This window comes from Mobula hypostoma, chromosome 2, assembly GCF_963921235.1.
Source record: "Mobula hypostoma chromosome 2, sMobHyp1.1, whole genome shotgun sequence".
Classification (NCBI taxonomy): Eukaryota; Metazoa; Chordata; class Chondrichthyes; order Myliobatiformes; family Myliobatidae; genus Mobula; species Mobula hypostoma.
In genome coordinates this window covers 95,981,496-95,999,021 of record NC_086098.1, presented here as the reverse complement: position 1 = coordinate 95,999,021, position 17,526 = coordinate 95,981,496, and the positions used below count along the sequence as shown (strand labels likewise).

At 41.2% G+C, this 17,526-nt stretch overlaps 1 protein-coding gene across 1 annotated transcript in view; it reads left to right on the top strand.

The window, feature by feature from the left end:
• The first annotated feature begins 4,243 nt into the window (after window positions 1-4,243).
• Window positions 4,244-17,526, top strand: part of lmbrd1 (LMBR1 domain containing 1) — a 206,305-nt gene continuing 193,022 nt past the window's right edge. Inside the window, exon 1 of the mRNA XM_063040281.1 lies at window positions 4,244-4,355. Coding sequence (XP_062896351.1) covers window positions 4,296-4,355 — 60 coding nt within the window. The 5' untranslated portion in view covers window positions 4,244-4,295. The remainder of the gene's footprint in view (window positions 4,356-17,526) is intronic.

The window sequence follows — 17,526 nt, the reverse complement described above, 5'->3', positions numbered from 1 at the left end:
TCTCAAATTTCAGGGAGAATTTGATCATATTATGATCACTTTCCCCTTAGGGTTCTTTTATCTTAAGGTCTTTAATCAATTCCAGTTCATTGCACAACACCCAGTCCAGAATAGTTGATCCTTGTTGAACAAGTGGGCTACTTTAAAAAGCTGTCTTGTAGGCATTCTAGAAATTCTACTACTTGGGATTCAGCACCAACCTGATTTTCCCAATCTACCTGCATATTGAAATCCTCTATGACTATTATTATATTGCCTTTATGCATGCTTTTTCTATCTCCCATTGTAATTTGTAGACCACAACCTTACTACTGTTTAGGGGTCTGTATACAACTCCCATCAGGGTCCCATCATCAACCATTAGTATCCATTTTCTATTTACAGAAGGGTGTTCCACTAATAGTAGCAGCACGAATGTTGAGATGGGCTCTGTTTCTTACAGGACACAATTACAAGATGAAATTCAAGAGGAGGACTAATCATGGAAATGTTAATGGATTATTCCGTTCATTCTTGGAAAAGGAAATACCTGAAAAATTTGCTGAAGAGGAGACTTGTCTTGAAATATTCCCCTTAATGCAAATTGAAGGTCTCCCTATTAAGGCAGAGATGATCCAAAGGGAAACAAGTAAAGACCCAGGTCTACATGACCACCCAAAATGGCTCACAGGTGCAGCAGAAACTCCAGTTCTTCCATTTTTACCAGCGCTGGGATGAACTTGCCCTTGACGGGGAGGGATTGCCTTTTGTGGACATTGAAAGATTAGCAGATCGAGCAGCTTGCCATGTACTGTTGAGGATGCCAACACATCCAGAAGAAAGGTATTCAGAACTTTCAGCACCACATCAGACCATATTTCACAGCTACAAGTCTCACCTGCCAAGAAGAATGACTTCCCTGGTTATACACACACATTAATGACTAGAGCAATATGTTACATAATTGTTGAGGTGCATTCTATATTGAATTGAAGTTCATAGTAAAGTAGGAAGCAGTGATGTGTATTTAATATTTCAGTAATATTTGAGTAAAATGATAAATACATGTATTGTTTGATTAAGCATTCTTGATTGTTTACATAATTCATTGGAGGGTTATAAGTAAAAGTACCTAAATGGCATACATCATTACGCCACTATATCATAAGTGTGCGTTTTACTAAAAGAGTTTCTCTTTTATATAAACGCACACTTATGATATAAGTATACACGAGTATCCCCAGCTCTGCATTTTCTCTTTTGATTAGTTTTTTGAGTGAAAAAAATACATAACACCCTCTTCACCTGGATCCATTGATTGCTTGCCAGCTGGTCCTCCATTAAGTCCCCTCACATCTTTATGCTGACTTTGTACCTTCTTTCCGTCAATCCAGATGAAGGGTCATGGTCCAAGATGCAAACTGTTTATTTCTCTCCACAGATGCTGGCTGACTTCCTTAGTTCTTCAACTTTTTGTTTTTATAAAGTTGTGCCATAACCTCCCTTCTCTTATTTTCTCTGACCCAACAAATGTTTGTGATGTCCTTTGGGAGGATTAAGAAGGTTACGATCCATACAATGGATAACAAGACATTATGAGAATTGTAGAATAGAATGACTTCAATGAACAAGTCCAAGGATCTCTGAAGATGCAGCAAAGGTAGATGGCATTTTATAAGTAGTATTTGATGCTATGCGCCTGTATCAGAAATATCAACTGTTTGTTTCCCTCTATCGATGCCCTCTCACCCCTTCAGCTCCGTGTGTTGCTTTGGATCCAATCTACCAAGACTCTATGGATCCCATGTGCCTTCACCTTCAGATTCAGTCTACCACGAAGGACCTTGTTGAAAGCTTTCCTAACACCCTTATATTTACCATTCACGGTCTTGCCTTCAATTATCTTCATCACCTACTCAAAAAATCAAAAAACTTAATCTTGTTTGTAATACACAAACTTTTCCATACAAAGTCATGCTGATTCATCATCATCATCATCAGTTGCCATGCCCGGTTTGGGCTTTGACTGCCATGACTCACACATTCCTGTTTCCGGTCAAGTGGATCAATTCATTGGTATTCATTGTAGTTCTCTGGCTGCTGTCTCCATCATCATTTGTCTTTGTCTTCCTCGTGCTTTCTTCCCTTCAATCTTTCCCATAATTACTGTGCATTCTAACTCCTCTTTCCTAATCACATGTCCAATGAAGTTATGTTGCCTTTTCATGATCTCGTACATTATTTCTCTTTTTGTGTTTGCTCTGTTCATGACATCCTCATTAGATATTCATTTCGTCCATGATATTCTTTGCATCTTCCTCCTGTCTTCTCCTATCATTTTGGATCTCCCCCTCCCCCTCCAACTTTCAAATCCCTTACTCACTCTTCCTTCAGTTAGTCCTGACGAAGGGTCTCGGCCTGAAACGTCGACTGCACCTCTTCCTAGAGATGCTGCCTGGCCTACTGCATTCACCAGCAACTTTTATGTGTGTTGCTTAAATTTCCAGCATCTGCAGAATTCCTGTTGTTTGCATAATTTTGTTATTATGTCCCTATGCAGTTCTACCCCTTCCCTAGTTGCTCTTGTTTTTAATGTGTGTATGAAATAGTTTGGGATTGTCTTCAATCCCACTTGCTAAAGATATTTCATAGTCCACTTTATCCTCCTGAATCCCAAAGGAAGTTTTCTTTTATTTCCTTTATATTCCACAAAGCATCCTATCCAGTTTCAGTTTCCTAAATCTTACATAATGTTTCCTTTTACTTTTGACTAAATTTGCAATATATATTGTCATCTAATGTTCCCCGTATTTCTCCCTTTTAGGAACATGTTCGTCTTGAATTCTGACCAGCTGGCCTTTCAATGACTTACATGTCAGATGTAGACTTTCCTGATAACAGCTGCTTCTAATCTTCTCATTTAGGCCCTCATTCATATACACCGCTCCCTTCATATGCATAGTGGTTAGCACAATGCTATCACAGCTGTAGGTGTTCCAGAGTTCGGAGTTCAATTCCACCACCATTCAGTAAGGAAACTCTGTATATCCTCCCTGTGGAATGCATGTGGGTTTTCTCTATGGAGCTCCAGTTTGCACCGCAGTCCAAAGATGTAATGGGTAGGATAAATGGTCGTTGTAAGTTATCCAGTGATTAGGTTGGGGTTAATCAGAGTGGTTGGGTTGCTGCGGCAGTGTGGCTCAAAGGGCCAGAAGGACCTACTCCGTGCCGTCATGCTAAATAAATAAAATAATGGTCCTAAATAAGCCTCATTCTTTCTGTTTACTCTCTTGCCTTTCATTTGCTCATAGAAATGCTTTGGGATTTTCCTTAATCTTGTCTGTATGTGATACTTAATGCTTTGCTTTCAGTTCTGCATATCTGTCATGTCCTTCTCCATCCTTCAAGATTTTTTGACATCTAGCAGAGTAACCCAAGAGACTGCTAATAATTTTACAAGGCCAAATAACTAAACAATCTTAGTGAGTGGCAGATACCGGCACTTACACATCTGATAGCTTGGGCCTTATGATCCCAGGGAACACACAGGAACATGCTATATGGACTGCTGGGACTCAATGATGACTTGCTTCTACTCTGTGAGAAGATTGATGACATCATTGTGAGACCCACATATTGTACCACAGATGGGGCAGGAGATGATTGATGGTACAGGACGGTGGTAGTTTTCATATAGTGCATTCTTTCTATTGTCTATACAGGGCTTCTGTGCCTTCTTGATGAATTGATGCCAGGTTCTGAATGTCATCGCCAATATTTCTTCACTTGGAGCATTCACGCAGGGATGTTGCATTTTTTGCAAGGAGATTTTGAGAATATCCTTGAACTTTTTCTTCTATCTTATAACCTCTTATTATAAAACTCGTACGAGAATAACTCTTTTAGGAGTTTAACGTCGGGCACATGAACCAGATTGCTCATTGGAGTGGATGTCATACAACTAGGACCTTGGTGCTGGGGTTGTCAGTGTGGGAGAGATCCCTTTACATTTACTTACTTCATCTTCCAGTAAATTCGAAGGATTTTTCTCTGCTGAGAATAGGTCTCACTCCATGAGTTTTGTTATTGGTTTGAAGCTTCAATCTTCAAACACCACGTCCTCGTATCGGTAATGAGGGAGCAACCTCCGAGAGTTGCTGGCGCCACTGAGCGCGTGCACCTTTGAGGCCGTGACGCACACACGCACATAGCTCGTTGAGGGGCGGCGACGCGCACGTCTCGGGTGCGCGAGTACGTAGAGGAGCGGTTGCGTATACACGTCGCGGTCGTTGGCAGGCGGCTGAGATTGTTTGGAAATGGGGTCGGTGCTCACCGAGGCCGTATGGGGATGGTCCATATTCACCCTCGTCTTGCTGGTAGGCGGAGGTTTTGAGCGACGCCTTTCCACGGCCGGCATGGCCTCGTTGTGCGGCTCTCCCTGTAGACTTCAGTCCAGTTCAGAGAGCGGAGGGAAGGCTCAGTCAGGGAGGCCCGGGTCTGGATCACTCTGCAGTTTTAGGTACCCGGCCCGGTGCTGAGTGTCGGCTGGCAATGGGAGGAAAAGTTGACTGAGGAAAGTAAACAGTAGTTACTCGTGGTTCTGTATGTCAGTGTACTCACACTGGTAACTCTATTCTTCAAACTTCTGGGTGATGTCACTTTCAGAACCAGAAGAGTAACATTAATTAAGCAGAACCTTCCAGAAACGAGAAATTTGAGGTTAGGTGTAACTGGTAATGGTTCTTTCATTCCATTTGCCTACGGTGGAACGAATTAGCTATAGTCGACTGAATGGGGAGCAATTCACATTGTTGAATTGATTGCACTTACACTTACAACAAATTTTCCTTTAGTTTGTTGCAAGTTAATTAGACAGTATTGAGGCTAATCGAGAGAAAGAAATTGTTGTGAAGGAAGAAGACAACAACATAAGTATTGTCTACTTCTAAATTAAGAGAATAGCAATCAGTTTGTGCAGAGAAACTCCCATTAGGCAGTTGTAATTACCCAATAGGTTCTTGGGGATGTGGTTATGGGATAATTGATGCAGAAACTTTGGAGAGGGTGTAGAAATGTACTAAGGTGCTACCTGAAGGAGAGGACGTGCTATAAAGAGAGGTTGGACAATGTTAGGTTCTTTTAGTTGGAGCACAGGAGGCTGATAGTAGACGTGATGGAGGTTTACAAGATTGTTCAGAGGCATGGATGGAGTAGACAGCTGGTATCTTTTTTCCCCCAAGGCTGAAATTTATCAGAATCAGGTTTATTGTCACTGACTTGTGTCCTGAAATTTGTTGCTTTGCATTGCCTGACTTTTTTTAAAAAAAAATCACTACCAGTTATGAAATAGTGGACAATGTGAATAATGAGGTAGCTAGCATGGGTTCATGGATCACTGAGAATTTGGCAGAGGGGAAGACATTGTTCCCAAAATGTTGAATGTGGGTCTACAGGCTCCTGTGTCTTCTCCCTCATAGTTGTAATGCAAAGATCCCCTCCCTCCACAGAAGGTGAGGGTCCTTAATGACTCCTCCTTCAGGCACTGCCCCTTTAAAGATGTTCTGGATGGTGGGGAGGGTTGTACAGTTTGATTCTACAGCCCTCTGTGACCTCTTGCAATTCTGTGCATTGGAGGCTCTATACCAGTCAGGATGCTTTCCACCATACAATAGAAATTTGCAAGAGTCTTTGATGACCTACCAAATCTCCTGAAACTCTTAATGAATTCGAGCTGCTCATGGCCGCCTTCCTGACTACCTCAACATGTTGGGCCCAGAATAGATCCACTGACATTTATTTATTGAGGTACAGCATTGAATCAGTCCTTTGAGCCACACTACCGAGCATCACCTGATTTAATCCTCGCTTAATCATGGCACAATTTACAATGACCAATTAATCTACCGATATGTCTTTGGAATGTGGGAAGAAACCAGAGCACTCAGAGAAAACCCATGCATTAAATGCGCAGAAACGAGAAGCTGCTCACCCTTTCTATCACTGACCCCTCAAAGGGGACCAATGAGTGTTCTCCCAACATTCTGTTCTTGAAGTTCACAATTCCTTGATTCTGCTAAATGTGAGGTTGTTACAATGCCACTCAACCAACTGATTAATCTCACTCAATTATACTGCTATCTGAGATTCTACCAACAGTGATATCATTGAATTTGTAGGTGGTGTTTGAGCATGAGTGTCAGAGTGTAGAGAGAATAGAGCAGTAGGCTAAGCATGCATCCTTGAGCTACACCTATGTTGATTGTCAGCAAAGAAATTTTTTTAACTAATCTGCACTGAGATGGTCTGATGAGGAAGTCAAGGATCCAATTGCAAAAGGAGGTACAGAGTCTTGAAAACCTGTTGACTAATACTGGGGGGATGATGGTGTTGAACATCAAGCTGTAATCAATAAGTGGCAGATTGACATGAGTCTTGTCAAGGAATTCCAAAGCCAAGTGGAGAGCCAATGAGATTGCGTCCAGCATAGACTTGTTTTAGCCTTAGCCAAATTGTCAGGGGTTCAGCTCTTTGCTGAGGCAGGAATTAATTCTAGTTATAACCATTCTCTGAAAGCATTTCATAGTAGATGTGAGTGCTACTGGGTGTAGTTGTTGAGGCAGCTCACCCTGCTGTTCTTGGGACTGGTATGATTAACGCAGATTTGAAGCCTACTGGACCTCCGACTGCAGCAGTGAGGCTGAAGATGTCCTTGAATACACCAGCCAGGTGGTCAGCACAGTTTTTTAGTATCTGCCTGATACACCATCGAGGCCTGCTGCGTTGTGAGGCTTCATTCTCTTGAAGGCTGTGTTGATGTTTCTAAGATGGAGATCACAGGGTTGCAAGAGGTTGTGGGGATTCATATAGGTGTAGTGTTATTCTCCCTTTCGAAGCATATATAAAAGGCATTGAGCTCATTGCGGAGTGAAGCACTGCTGCCATTTATGCTGTTAGGTTTTGATTTGTCAGAAGTAATGGTGTGCAAATCTTGCCATAGCTATCGTGCATCCAATGATCACTCTAACTTCACATAGCATTGCCTTTTTGCTTTTATGTCTGGGTGTTTAGAGTTCTGGATTGCCAGTCTTAAATGCCACAGATCTAGCCCTCAGTAAACTGCATTCCTGCAGATCTCCTGGTTCGCGAAGACCTGGTATATTCTCGAACGGCCATTTGTCAACATTTCTAATGTTTAATACTAGAAGGCATGCATTTTAGGTGAGAGAGATTAAGTTCAAAGGAGATGTGCAGGGCAGGTTTTGCTTTCACAGAGTGGTGAATCCCTGGAATGTGCAGCCATAGTGGTAGTGGAAGCAAATATGATAGGGACGTTTAAGGGGTTCTTGCGTAGGTACCTGAATATGCAAAGAATAGAGGTACATTAGACGTTGTGTAGGCAGAAGGGAATTGTTTAGTTAAGAATTTAAACACTCGTTTAATGAGTTCGCCACAACACTATGGGCCAAAGGACCTATTCTTGTGCCGTTTTATGTTCTAAATATCTGGGGCTAACCTAGCCTGGGTTTTATTGAACTAGATTGCTGTTATTACAGATTGTTTCCATGTATTAAATTGTGTAACTCTTAGAATAGTAAAGAGTTGCACCAGAAATGCAAGTGGTTTTACTTGTGGAATGTTGTAACCTCTTGGTAAGTTTTATCGCTTAGTTTTTAATTAAAATATGCATCCTTTAAAATTGGGGATATTTTTGCAAATACTGACGAAATAATATTCAGAGGCTTCTCATGAAATACTTTGTTGGGTAAACTATACTTTGCTAAACTAATGCACTGGAAATTTCCCTGCTGTGCCCAGGGGCGCTCAGGGCATTGAATAGCTTATTAGTGTAATTCAAATATAAAGTGTATTCGGAAGAAAGGATAGTGCCTGATTGTGTGAGACATTACTGAGATGAGCAATTATTTTGTTCAAAGCTGAGCAACTGATTCATTTCATACTTGAATGTTTTAGTAATGCAGTTAGCAGAAGCACTGGGGCTATATTATAGACCACCTAACAGTTCATGGTGTTTTGAAGAACAAAATCGTAGAGAGATTACATTCTGTTTCAAGAAAAATATTGTTACTGTAGGTGATTTTTAAATTTCCACATATTGGGTTCTCATACTGTAAAAGGAGTAGATGGGCTTGAGTTTGTCAAGTGTGTTCAGGGAAGTTTAATCAATACAACGAAGTCCCATTGAGAGTGCAGGAGTTGATCTGCAATTAGATAATGAGACAGGGCAGGTGACAGAAGTTTGTAGGGAAACACTTTGCATCTAGTGATCATAATGCCACTAGTTTTAAAGTAAATATGAAAAACAATGTTTGGTCTGTGGTTCGAGATTCTACATTGGAGAAAGGCAAATTTTGATGGTATCAGAAAGAATCTGGCAAATGTGGATTGGGACAGGCTGTTCTCTGGCAAAGGTGTACTTGGTAAGTGAGAGGCTTTCAAAAGTGAAATTTTGAGAGTACAAAGCTTGTATGTGCCTGTCAGAATAAAAAGTAAAGATAACATGTTTAAGGAACCTTGATTTTCAGATTGAAGCCTTGCTTAAGAGAAAATAAAATAAGGTGCATAGCAGATATAGACAGGTAGGAACAAATGTGGTGCTTAAAAGAAGACATGAGGTTGCCCTGGTAGTTGAGGTGAAGGAGAATCCTAAAAGATTCTACAGATATGTTAAAGGGAAAAGGATTGCAGGGAATAAAGTTGGTTCTGTGGAGGATGAGAATGGTAATCTCTGCATGGAGTCAAGAGTTGCAGGAGATCTTAAATGTTTTTGCGTTTGTATGTACTCGGGAGATGGACACCATCTATAAAAAGTGAGGTGAAGCAGCAGTGAGGTCATGGACCCTATACAGGTTACAGAAGAGAAGCTGTTTGCTGTCCTGAGGCAAGTCAGGGTCTGACAAGGTGTTCCCTTGGACCCTGTAGGGGGCAACAGCAAAACTTGCAGTGGCCCTAGCAGAGATATTTAAATCATCTTTAGCAACAGGTGAGATACTGGAGGATTGGAGGATAGCTAATGTTCTCAAGCTGTTTAAGAAAGGCTCTAAAAATAAACCAGGAAATTATAGGCCAGTGAGCTTGACATCAGTAGTGGGAAAGTTATTAGGTATTCTAAGGGACCGGATATGAGCATTTGGATAGATGGACTGATTAAAAATAGTCAACTTAGCTTTTTATGTGTTAGGTCATGTCCTGTCTAACCAAGCTTTAGAGTTTTTTGAGGAAGTTACCAGGCAAGTTGATGAAAGCAAGGCAGTGGATGTTGTCTATATGGACTTCAGTAAGGCACTTGACAGGATCCTGTATGGCAGATTGGTCAGGCAGGTTCAGTCACCTGGCTTCCAAGATGAGATAGTAAATTGAATTAGATATTGGCTTTGTGGGAGAAGTCAGAGAGTGGTCATTAGGTAGATATTTTATGGATCCCAAAGGCAATTGCTGTGTCACAGTAGCATTATAAGTGCACAGATATACAAATATCAGAAGAGGAGTAGAAAGAATAAAAAATAAGTTGCCTCAAACAGCTTAACAGGAGTGGGTCATCACTTCCTTGGCCAAAAGTTGACTCTTTATAGAGCCCAATGGTCAAGGGTAAGAATGACCTCAGAGAGAGCTCTTTGGAGCAGTGCAGTTGTCTTAGTCTATTACTAAAAGTGCTCCTCTGATCAGCCATGAGAGCATGCAGAGGGTGTGAAACATTCTCCAGAATTGCCAGGATTTCTGTATGGTTCTTTGTTCTATCACAGCCTCCACTGTGTCCAGTGTGACTCCTATAACAAAGCCAGCCTTTCTGATCAGTTTATTGAGCCTGTTGGCATCACTTGTGTGGATGCTATTGCCTCAGCACACCATTGTACTGGTGACAACAGACTGGTAGAGCATGTGAAGGAGAGGCCTGCATACTCTAAAGGACCTCAGTTTCCTCAAGTAGTAGAGGCGACTCTGGCCCTTCTTGTACACAGCCTTTGTGTTGGTGCTGCACTCAAGTCTGTCATCCAGGTGCACCCCCAGGTACTTGTAGGTCCTCGCTAAATCCATGTCCTCACCATCAAAGGTAACCGGGAGTAGTGCAGATTTAGTCTTCCTAAAGTCAATTACCATCTTCTTTGTCTTGCTGACACTGAACTACAGACGATTCAACTTGCACCATTTGACAAAGTCCTCCACCAGGGCTCTGTATTTATTCTCCCATCCTCCCTTTATATACCCAGCTATTGCTGAGCCATAAGGGAATTTCTGCAGATGACATGACTCAGTGTTTTATCTAAAGACAGGTATACAGTGTAGACAGCTCTGAAGCCACACAAACTGTGGTCTGCCAGTCAGGTAATCAATTATCTAGGATATAATGGAAGTGGCAACCTGCATTGAATGGAGCTTTTCCCCCCAGCAATGAGGGCTGTAGGATATGAAGGCACTTGAGAAATCAAAAACATGATTCTCACTGTGTTGCCCTACTTATCCAAATGGGAGAATGTAAAAGATTTCTGCCCCTCTGACTGGAGGCCTGTGACAAATGGAGTGCCTTAGGGATCAGTGCTGGGTTCATTTTTCTTTGTCATCTTTATCCATGATCTGGATGATAATGTGATTAACTGGATCAGCAAGTATGTGGATGGCACCAAGAATGGGGATGTAGTGGACAAGGTAGAAGACTATCAGTGCTTGCAGGACCTGGACCAACTGAAAAATGGCAAATAGAATTTAGTGCAGACAAGTGTGAGGTGTTGTACTTCGGTTAGGACCAACCAGGGTGGGTATTATACAGGGAATGGTAGGGCATTGAGGAATGTGGTAGAACAGAAGGATCTGGGAATACTGGTCCATAATTCACTGAAAGTAGAGGCATAGGTAGATAGGGTTGTAAAGAAAGCTTTTGGCACATTGGCCTTCATAAATCAGTGTGTTGAGGACAGGAGATGGGAAGTTGTGTTAAAATTGTATAAAATGTAGGTGAAGCCTAATTTGGAGTCTAGTGTGCAGTTTTGGTCACATACCTGCAGGAAAGATGTAAATAAGTTTTAGAGTACAGAGAAAAATTACAAGGATGTTGTTAGGGCTGGAGAACCTGAGTTATAAGGAAAGATTGAATAGGTTAGGACTTTATTCCTTGGAATGTAGAAGATTGAAGGGAGATTTGATAGAAGTAGACAAAATTGAGGGGTATAGATAGGGTAGATGCGGGCAGCCTTGAGCCACAGAGGTTGGGTCTGACTACAACTGGAGTTCAGGGGTTAAGGGTGAAAGGTGAAATGTTTAAAGGGAACCCGAGGGGGAACCTGTTCACTCAGAGGGTCATCGGAGGGTTAACGAAGTGGTGCATGTGAGCTCAATTTCAACATTTAAGAGAAGTTTGGATAGGTACATGTATAGTAGTGGTATGGATGTGTATGGTCCAGGAGCAGGTTGATGGGACTGGGCAGTTTAAGTGGTTTAGCTTGGACTCGATGGATCAAATAGTCTATTTCTGAGTTGGCTGTACTTTTCTCTGACTCACTCACTGCTACACAGCATCAGCAATCTTGCAATGCTGTCTGTGTGGAATTTGCATGCTAGTTTTGGTTTTTACCTACATTCAAAAACAAGGATATAATATTGACACTTCCCAAAGCACTGATGAATCTTCACTTGGAGTATTGTGAGCAATTTTGGGTCCCTTATCAAAGAAATGATGTGCTGACTTTGGAGAGGGTTCAAAGGGGGTTCACAAAATGATTCTGTGTTTGAAATGTTTATCATGTCGAGAGCGTTTGATGGCTCTGGACCTGTACTTACTGAATTCAGAAGAAAGGGGGGGGGTGGTGACCTCATTATCGAATGTTGGAATACCTTGATGGAGTGGTTGTAAAGAGGATGTTTCTGATGGTGGGGGATTATTAAGACCATCCTCAGAATAGAGGGGCATCCTTTTAGAATGGAGATGATCTTATTTAGCCTGAGTGGTGAATCTGTGGAATTCATTGCCACCGGTGGCTGTGTACACCAGTCTTTATGTATATTTAATGCAAAGGTTGATAGATTTTTGATTAGTTGGTGCATTAAGCAATACAGAGAGAAGGCAGGAGATTGGGGCTGAGAGGAGAAATGGATCAGCCATGATGAAATAGCAGAGCAGGCTTGATGGGCCATATGGCCTAATTCTGCTCCTGTATCTTACTGTCTTATTCCAAACACACAGGTTTGAAAGTTATTTGGCCATTAAGTTTTCTCTAGTGTAGTAGAATCTGGACAGAATTGAGTAGAATGTGGAGAAGTACCAGAGAATGGTATTGCTCTGAAAACTGATGTGAACTTAATGGGCTGAATGGCCTTCTATGTCGAAAGGAAATCTAAGTGTTTATTTAAAGATGTTTTGTATGTATTTTGGTATAAACAATAAACATGTTTGTGTGGTTAATATTGGTAAGGAGGAGGTACTCAATTCTGTGATTATTTACCAGGTGAGCAACACAAGGGCAACGAATGGATATGGCATCACATGGGTGTTGAATTGGAAAACATGTCTGAGTAGGGACGAATTACCTCAGCTTATTGATTTACTTGTTAGTTTACTTAATGATTTACTGTGCATTCACAATCTGTGGAAAGAATATACTAAAATGAGCTTTTCATCATTATGGTACTATACTGTTGTAGAATATTGTACTCTTGCTTACTATGCTGTGAGAGTGATTTTTGTCTTTCAGTTCAATATATTTGTGTGAAGTAGGATTCTCTGCCTTAACTCATTTTAACAAACAAAGCGGGAATAAAATGACATCTTCTGACTGCAAAATGGATAATTAAATCAAACTAATAAATTTGTTAAAAAAAAGTCGGAAGCTTGCTTGGTTTCTCATTTCATGGAGCTGAGAAGCAACCAAGTGTTAAGGATAATATTTGGCTATATATTTAACGTATCATTGGCCAATATAGAGAAACTTTCAATTTTTGTAGTAATTAAAAGTCATAGAAATAATGGAGGGCTCCATGTTTTTACTGCTTTTCATATTTTGTTACAGTTGATGTATAAATTGACTGCTTAAACAATTAAGCTGCTCTAACTTGTCTATATACTACTAAAACTCTCATGCGCTGTCTGCCTGTTTGTGACCTCCAATTAGTGCAAACGGTACATTACAGCGGCACTTTTTTTTGGCTAAATCGAATTAAAATGTGCTAACTTACAGAATGCAGGCAAAGTTCAGGGTTATATATTCATATAAAATTGCTCATTCGCCAAAATCAACAGGCTCCCTTTTAACCTGAGAGCCGATCAGCCATCATGGAAATTGGGATGCGACAGCCCGACACATGCGCACAGCCAGCCTCAGCAGTGACACCTACCAGAGCAAAAGGGCAGGTCAGCTCTATTTCGAGGGGTCACATTCTGCTAATCACCATCAGCATGTGCAGGATTGGGACAGATCTAATTGCCTTCCATCAATAAGAGATAATTAAATTTATTGTAATGATGTACTTCAAGACACCCATAAAACCCTTTGCTGCAGTCAAAGGACAGCGGTGACTATATCACGTCCATTTAGGAGAGCACCAACTACATCATCAAGAATAATCAGCAGCCTTTGGTGTTAGTGCTTCACATCTTCTATCCAGCATTAGGGTAAAAAAAATGGTCAGCCTAATTATGCCGCATGGAAAGGGAAGGGGGACATTATGGTCAAGAGATGACGCCAAACGTCGTCGGGAAGTGGCAAGGAGAGGGAGAGAACAAGAATCGGATGAGGCCAGGGCCGCATGACTCCAGGATCAAAGAATCAGGACAAAAAAAGATGAGAGAAGAAGAGACAGCGGAGGAGAGGCATGCAGGTCTCCAGGATCAGAGACAAACAACAAACAGCAGAAGAGATGGAGACGGGGGATGAAAGGACTGCACATCTCCAGAATGATAATGAGAGGCACAAGGGTGACAGATAAACCAGAAATGATGCCATCAGAAGTGTCCTTCGTTAAATGAGGAGCAGCTATATTTGCTTTGCTACGAGTCGTTCTGCTTTAATAAACGGAGGTTTTCTACCTCAGTTTCCAAAGCAAAGTGATACCAATAGCATTCAGGAAAATTTAATGTTCATTCTGGTCACATCAGACTGCACTACCCTTCTCTCAATGGGTGCCCCAATAGGTCACCCTGTTGCCTATCTGTAATAAATATCTTGGAGTGAAGCATTTCTGTGTTCTTTTTTATTCCATTAAACTATTTATGGAAGCAAAACTGGCTATTGATGTTACCATAGGCTGTATTTTAAAAATGGATGAAAACTACCTGATTTGGTATGCATGTGACTGCAGTTAAACACTGGAAAGGGGAAGGTCCCTCCCCCTTTCTTTCTCCCTTGGCCTCCTGTCCCATGATCCTCTCATATCCCTTTTTCCAATCAACTTTCCAGCTCTTAGCTTCATCCCTCCCTCTCCTGTTTTCTCCTATCTTTTTGGATCTCCCACTTTCAAATCTCTTACTATCTCTTCTTTCAGTTAGTGCTGACGAAGGGTCTCGGCCTGAAATGTCGACTGTACCTCTTCCTATAGATGCTGCCTGGCCTGCTGCATTCACCAGCATTTTTTATGTGTGTTGCTTGAAATTCCAGCATCTGCAGATTTCCTCGTGTTTGCGTTTTTAAAAACACTGGTTAATACTGTCTTTTGTTCCCTATAAAGTGGCTGAGCAAGCTGCTCAGCTACATAAGCAAACACTTTGACATGGAAAGTTCACAAAGTTTTTTATACAACACAGCTGGTAGGAATAGAGAATAACTACTCTTGACAGACTGATGTATTCTCAAACAATATAAAAAAAAAGGTTTTCAAAGTTCCAGGCCCAGTATTTGGTGTTCAGTGGATCATGGTGTTGATACCAAAGATCAAAGCCTGAAGAATGATCAAAAGTCTGGAAGTCGAGGTCTGAGGGCCGGAGCTCTGAGTTTGTGAGTGTGAGTCTAAAGATGGCCTGTTCTAGGGTTGGAGGACTGTGTGGGTGGGTAGGAGGGAGGAACATGGCTTGTTTTGTTGTTGTTGTTTTGTCACTTGTTTTTTTTTGTTCTGCCAAGCATTGTGGGTGGCTTACTTTCTTGGTGTTGGAATGTGTGATGACATTTGCGGGCTGCCCCAGCACACCCTTGGGTGTGTTGGTTGTCAATGCAAATGCACATTTCACTGTATGCTTTGATAAATTAAATCTGAATCTTGGTTTTGAAGTATTGTCTTCTGCCTTATTACAGAAAGGATGTGGGAGCTTTAGAATGGTTGCTGAGGTGATTTACCAGCACATTGCCTGGTTTAGTGAACATGTCTTATGAGCAGAGGTTGAATGAGATAGGGTTTTTCCTCTTTGGAGCAATAGAGGATGAGAGGAAACTTGATAGAGGCGTATATGATTGAGAAGCATAGATATAATGGACAGCCTGAAGAAGGGTTCCGGTCCGAAACATCGACTCATTGTTTCCACGGATGCTGCCTGACCTGCTGAGTTCCTCCAGCATGTTGTGAGTGTTGCTTTGACCCCAGCATCTGCAGAGTATTTTGTGTGTAATGGATAGCCAGGCTGGCACTGGCCAATACCAAAGGATATGTATTCAAGATGAGTAGAGGAAAGTTCAGGGGAGATGGCAGAGGTAGGTGCTTGGAACATATTGCTGGAATTGTGGATGATAAAATAGGGACATTTAAGAGGATTCTGAGATTATTACGTTGATGTAAGAGATATTGAGATGTTTTAGCTTTGTTGGAAGTAAGGATTAGATTGATTGTCGAGTAGGTTTATATAAACTGGCATAACATCTTGGGTTGATGGGCCTCCACTGTCCTGTTTTATGTATAATTATCTTTGAAATGTTCTGTTGTTGCTTCTGAATTGGATTCCAGTGAATTCCTCGATGAGTGAAAGGCTGCTAGTCTATTTTGCTGCTTTCTTTTTTCTCATTGAATAGACTCATTGGTCAAGTTCTAATTTCCTAGAAAAGTTATAAATACTAGGAAATTTTAGAGGAAAATAACTACTGTCCATTACCTCTGCAGTTACCTCTTTTAAACAATAGGAATGCAAATCATCAGGTCTCGGTGATCTGGCTGTCTTTTACTCAGTAGTTTACTTTTTCCTTGTGAATATTGATTATTTAAAATTCTTTCTTCCCATTTGCTTCCAGATTTTATACTAATATTGGAATGCTTTCAGTATTTTCTACAAGGAAAACATAAAATATTTTTTCAGAATCTCTGCCATTTCCTTACTTCCTTTTATTGACTCTTCTGTCATACCTACTGAAAAGAGCTGCTAAAAAACCTGGTCTTATTCATCCACCAATCATTACTGCGTTTGCTGATCTGACAGTGCATTTTAAAAAATTTAGTCTTTTTTAAACTTGTCATGACGCGTTCCTTCCTTACAATCCTGCCAGTTATTTGAGCTTTCTCAATTTTTAGCTTCAAATTGTTTTCATCACTACATTGGTGGTTGTTTGGGGCCTAACACTTTGTCTCTTAAGAAAGTAACAATCTGCTGCGGGAACTCAGCAGGTCAAACAGCATCTGTTGGAGGAAAGGAATAGTCAGCGTGGTGGATCACCACTCTGCTTCAGGTCCTGAAACATCAACGATTCCTTTCCTCCCATAAATGTTTCTCAGCCTGCTGAGTTCTTCCAGCAAACAACAGGAATTCTGCAGATGCTGGAAATTCAAGCAACACACATCAAAGTTGCTGGTGAACACAGCAGGCCAGGCAGCATCTGTAGGAAGAGGTGCAGTCGACGTTTCAGGCCGAGTCCCTTTTAGAGAAGGGGTCATCGGTTGGGGTGGAAGAGTCCTCCCCGTTCCTTCAGTTAGTCCTGACGAAGGGTCTCGGCCTGAAACGTCGACTGCACCTCTTCCTACAGATGCTGCCTGGCCTGCTGAGTTCTTCCAGCAGATTGTTTGTCACCCTAGATTCCAGCAGCTGTAATCTCTTGTTTTCACAGTATCTCTTAATTTTAGAAAGTAGAGTAACAGACTAATTTTATGATCAATCATAACATATATTTCAACTTTATCACTTTTTAAAGCACAGAATGAGATAAATTGACCTATCAAATCTATGCCTACCCTTGGCAATCTCATTAACCCTAGCCCTGTGATCCTCGTATTCACTTACAGTAGTGATAATTTACAGTGGACATTGAACCTACCAACCAAGGATGTGGGAGGAAACCAGAACACAAGAAACCGGCACACTTGCAGGAAGAAGATTCAAACGACATATAGACAGCATCAGGATTTAACCCATGTCACTGGAGCGTGAGACAGCTGCACCACTGTTCTGAAAGTAGAGAAGTGTATTGAATGTGGTTTTTCACTATGAAAGCCATGTACATCAAAGTACTTTGAAATTAACCTTTAGTTCCTTAAATTAGTTGATTTACTGGGGAAATGGATATTAATCGGACAAGTATCGGAGTTTTTAAATGAATTAAGCTTAGTAGGAGGAGAGAAGAAAATGGAGTCATTAGTATTTTTTGTATCATGAAACTTCCTAAGGATAACTATTGTATTTTAGCAATTACTTGG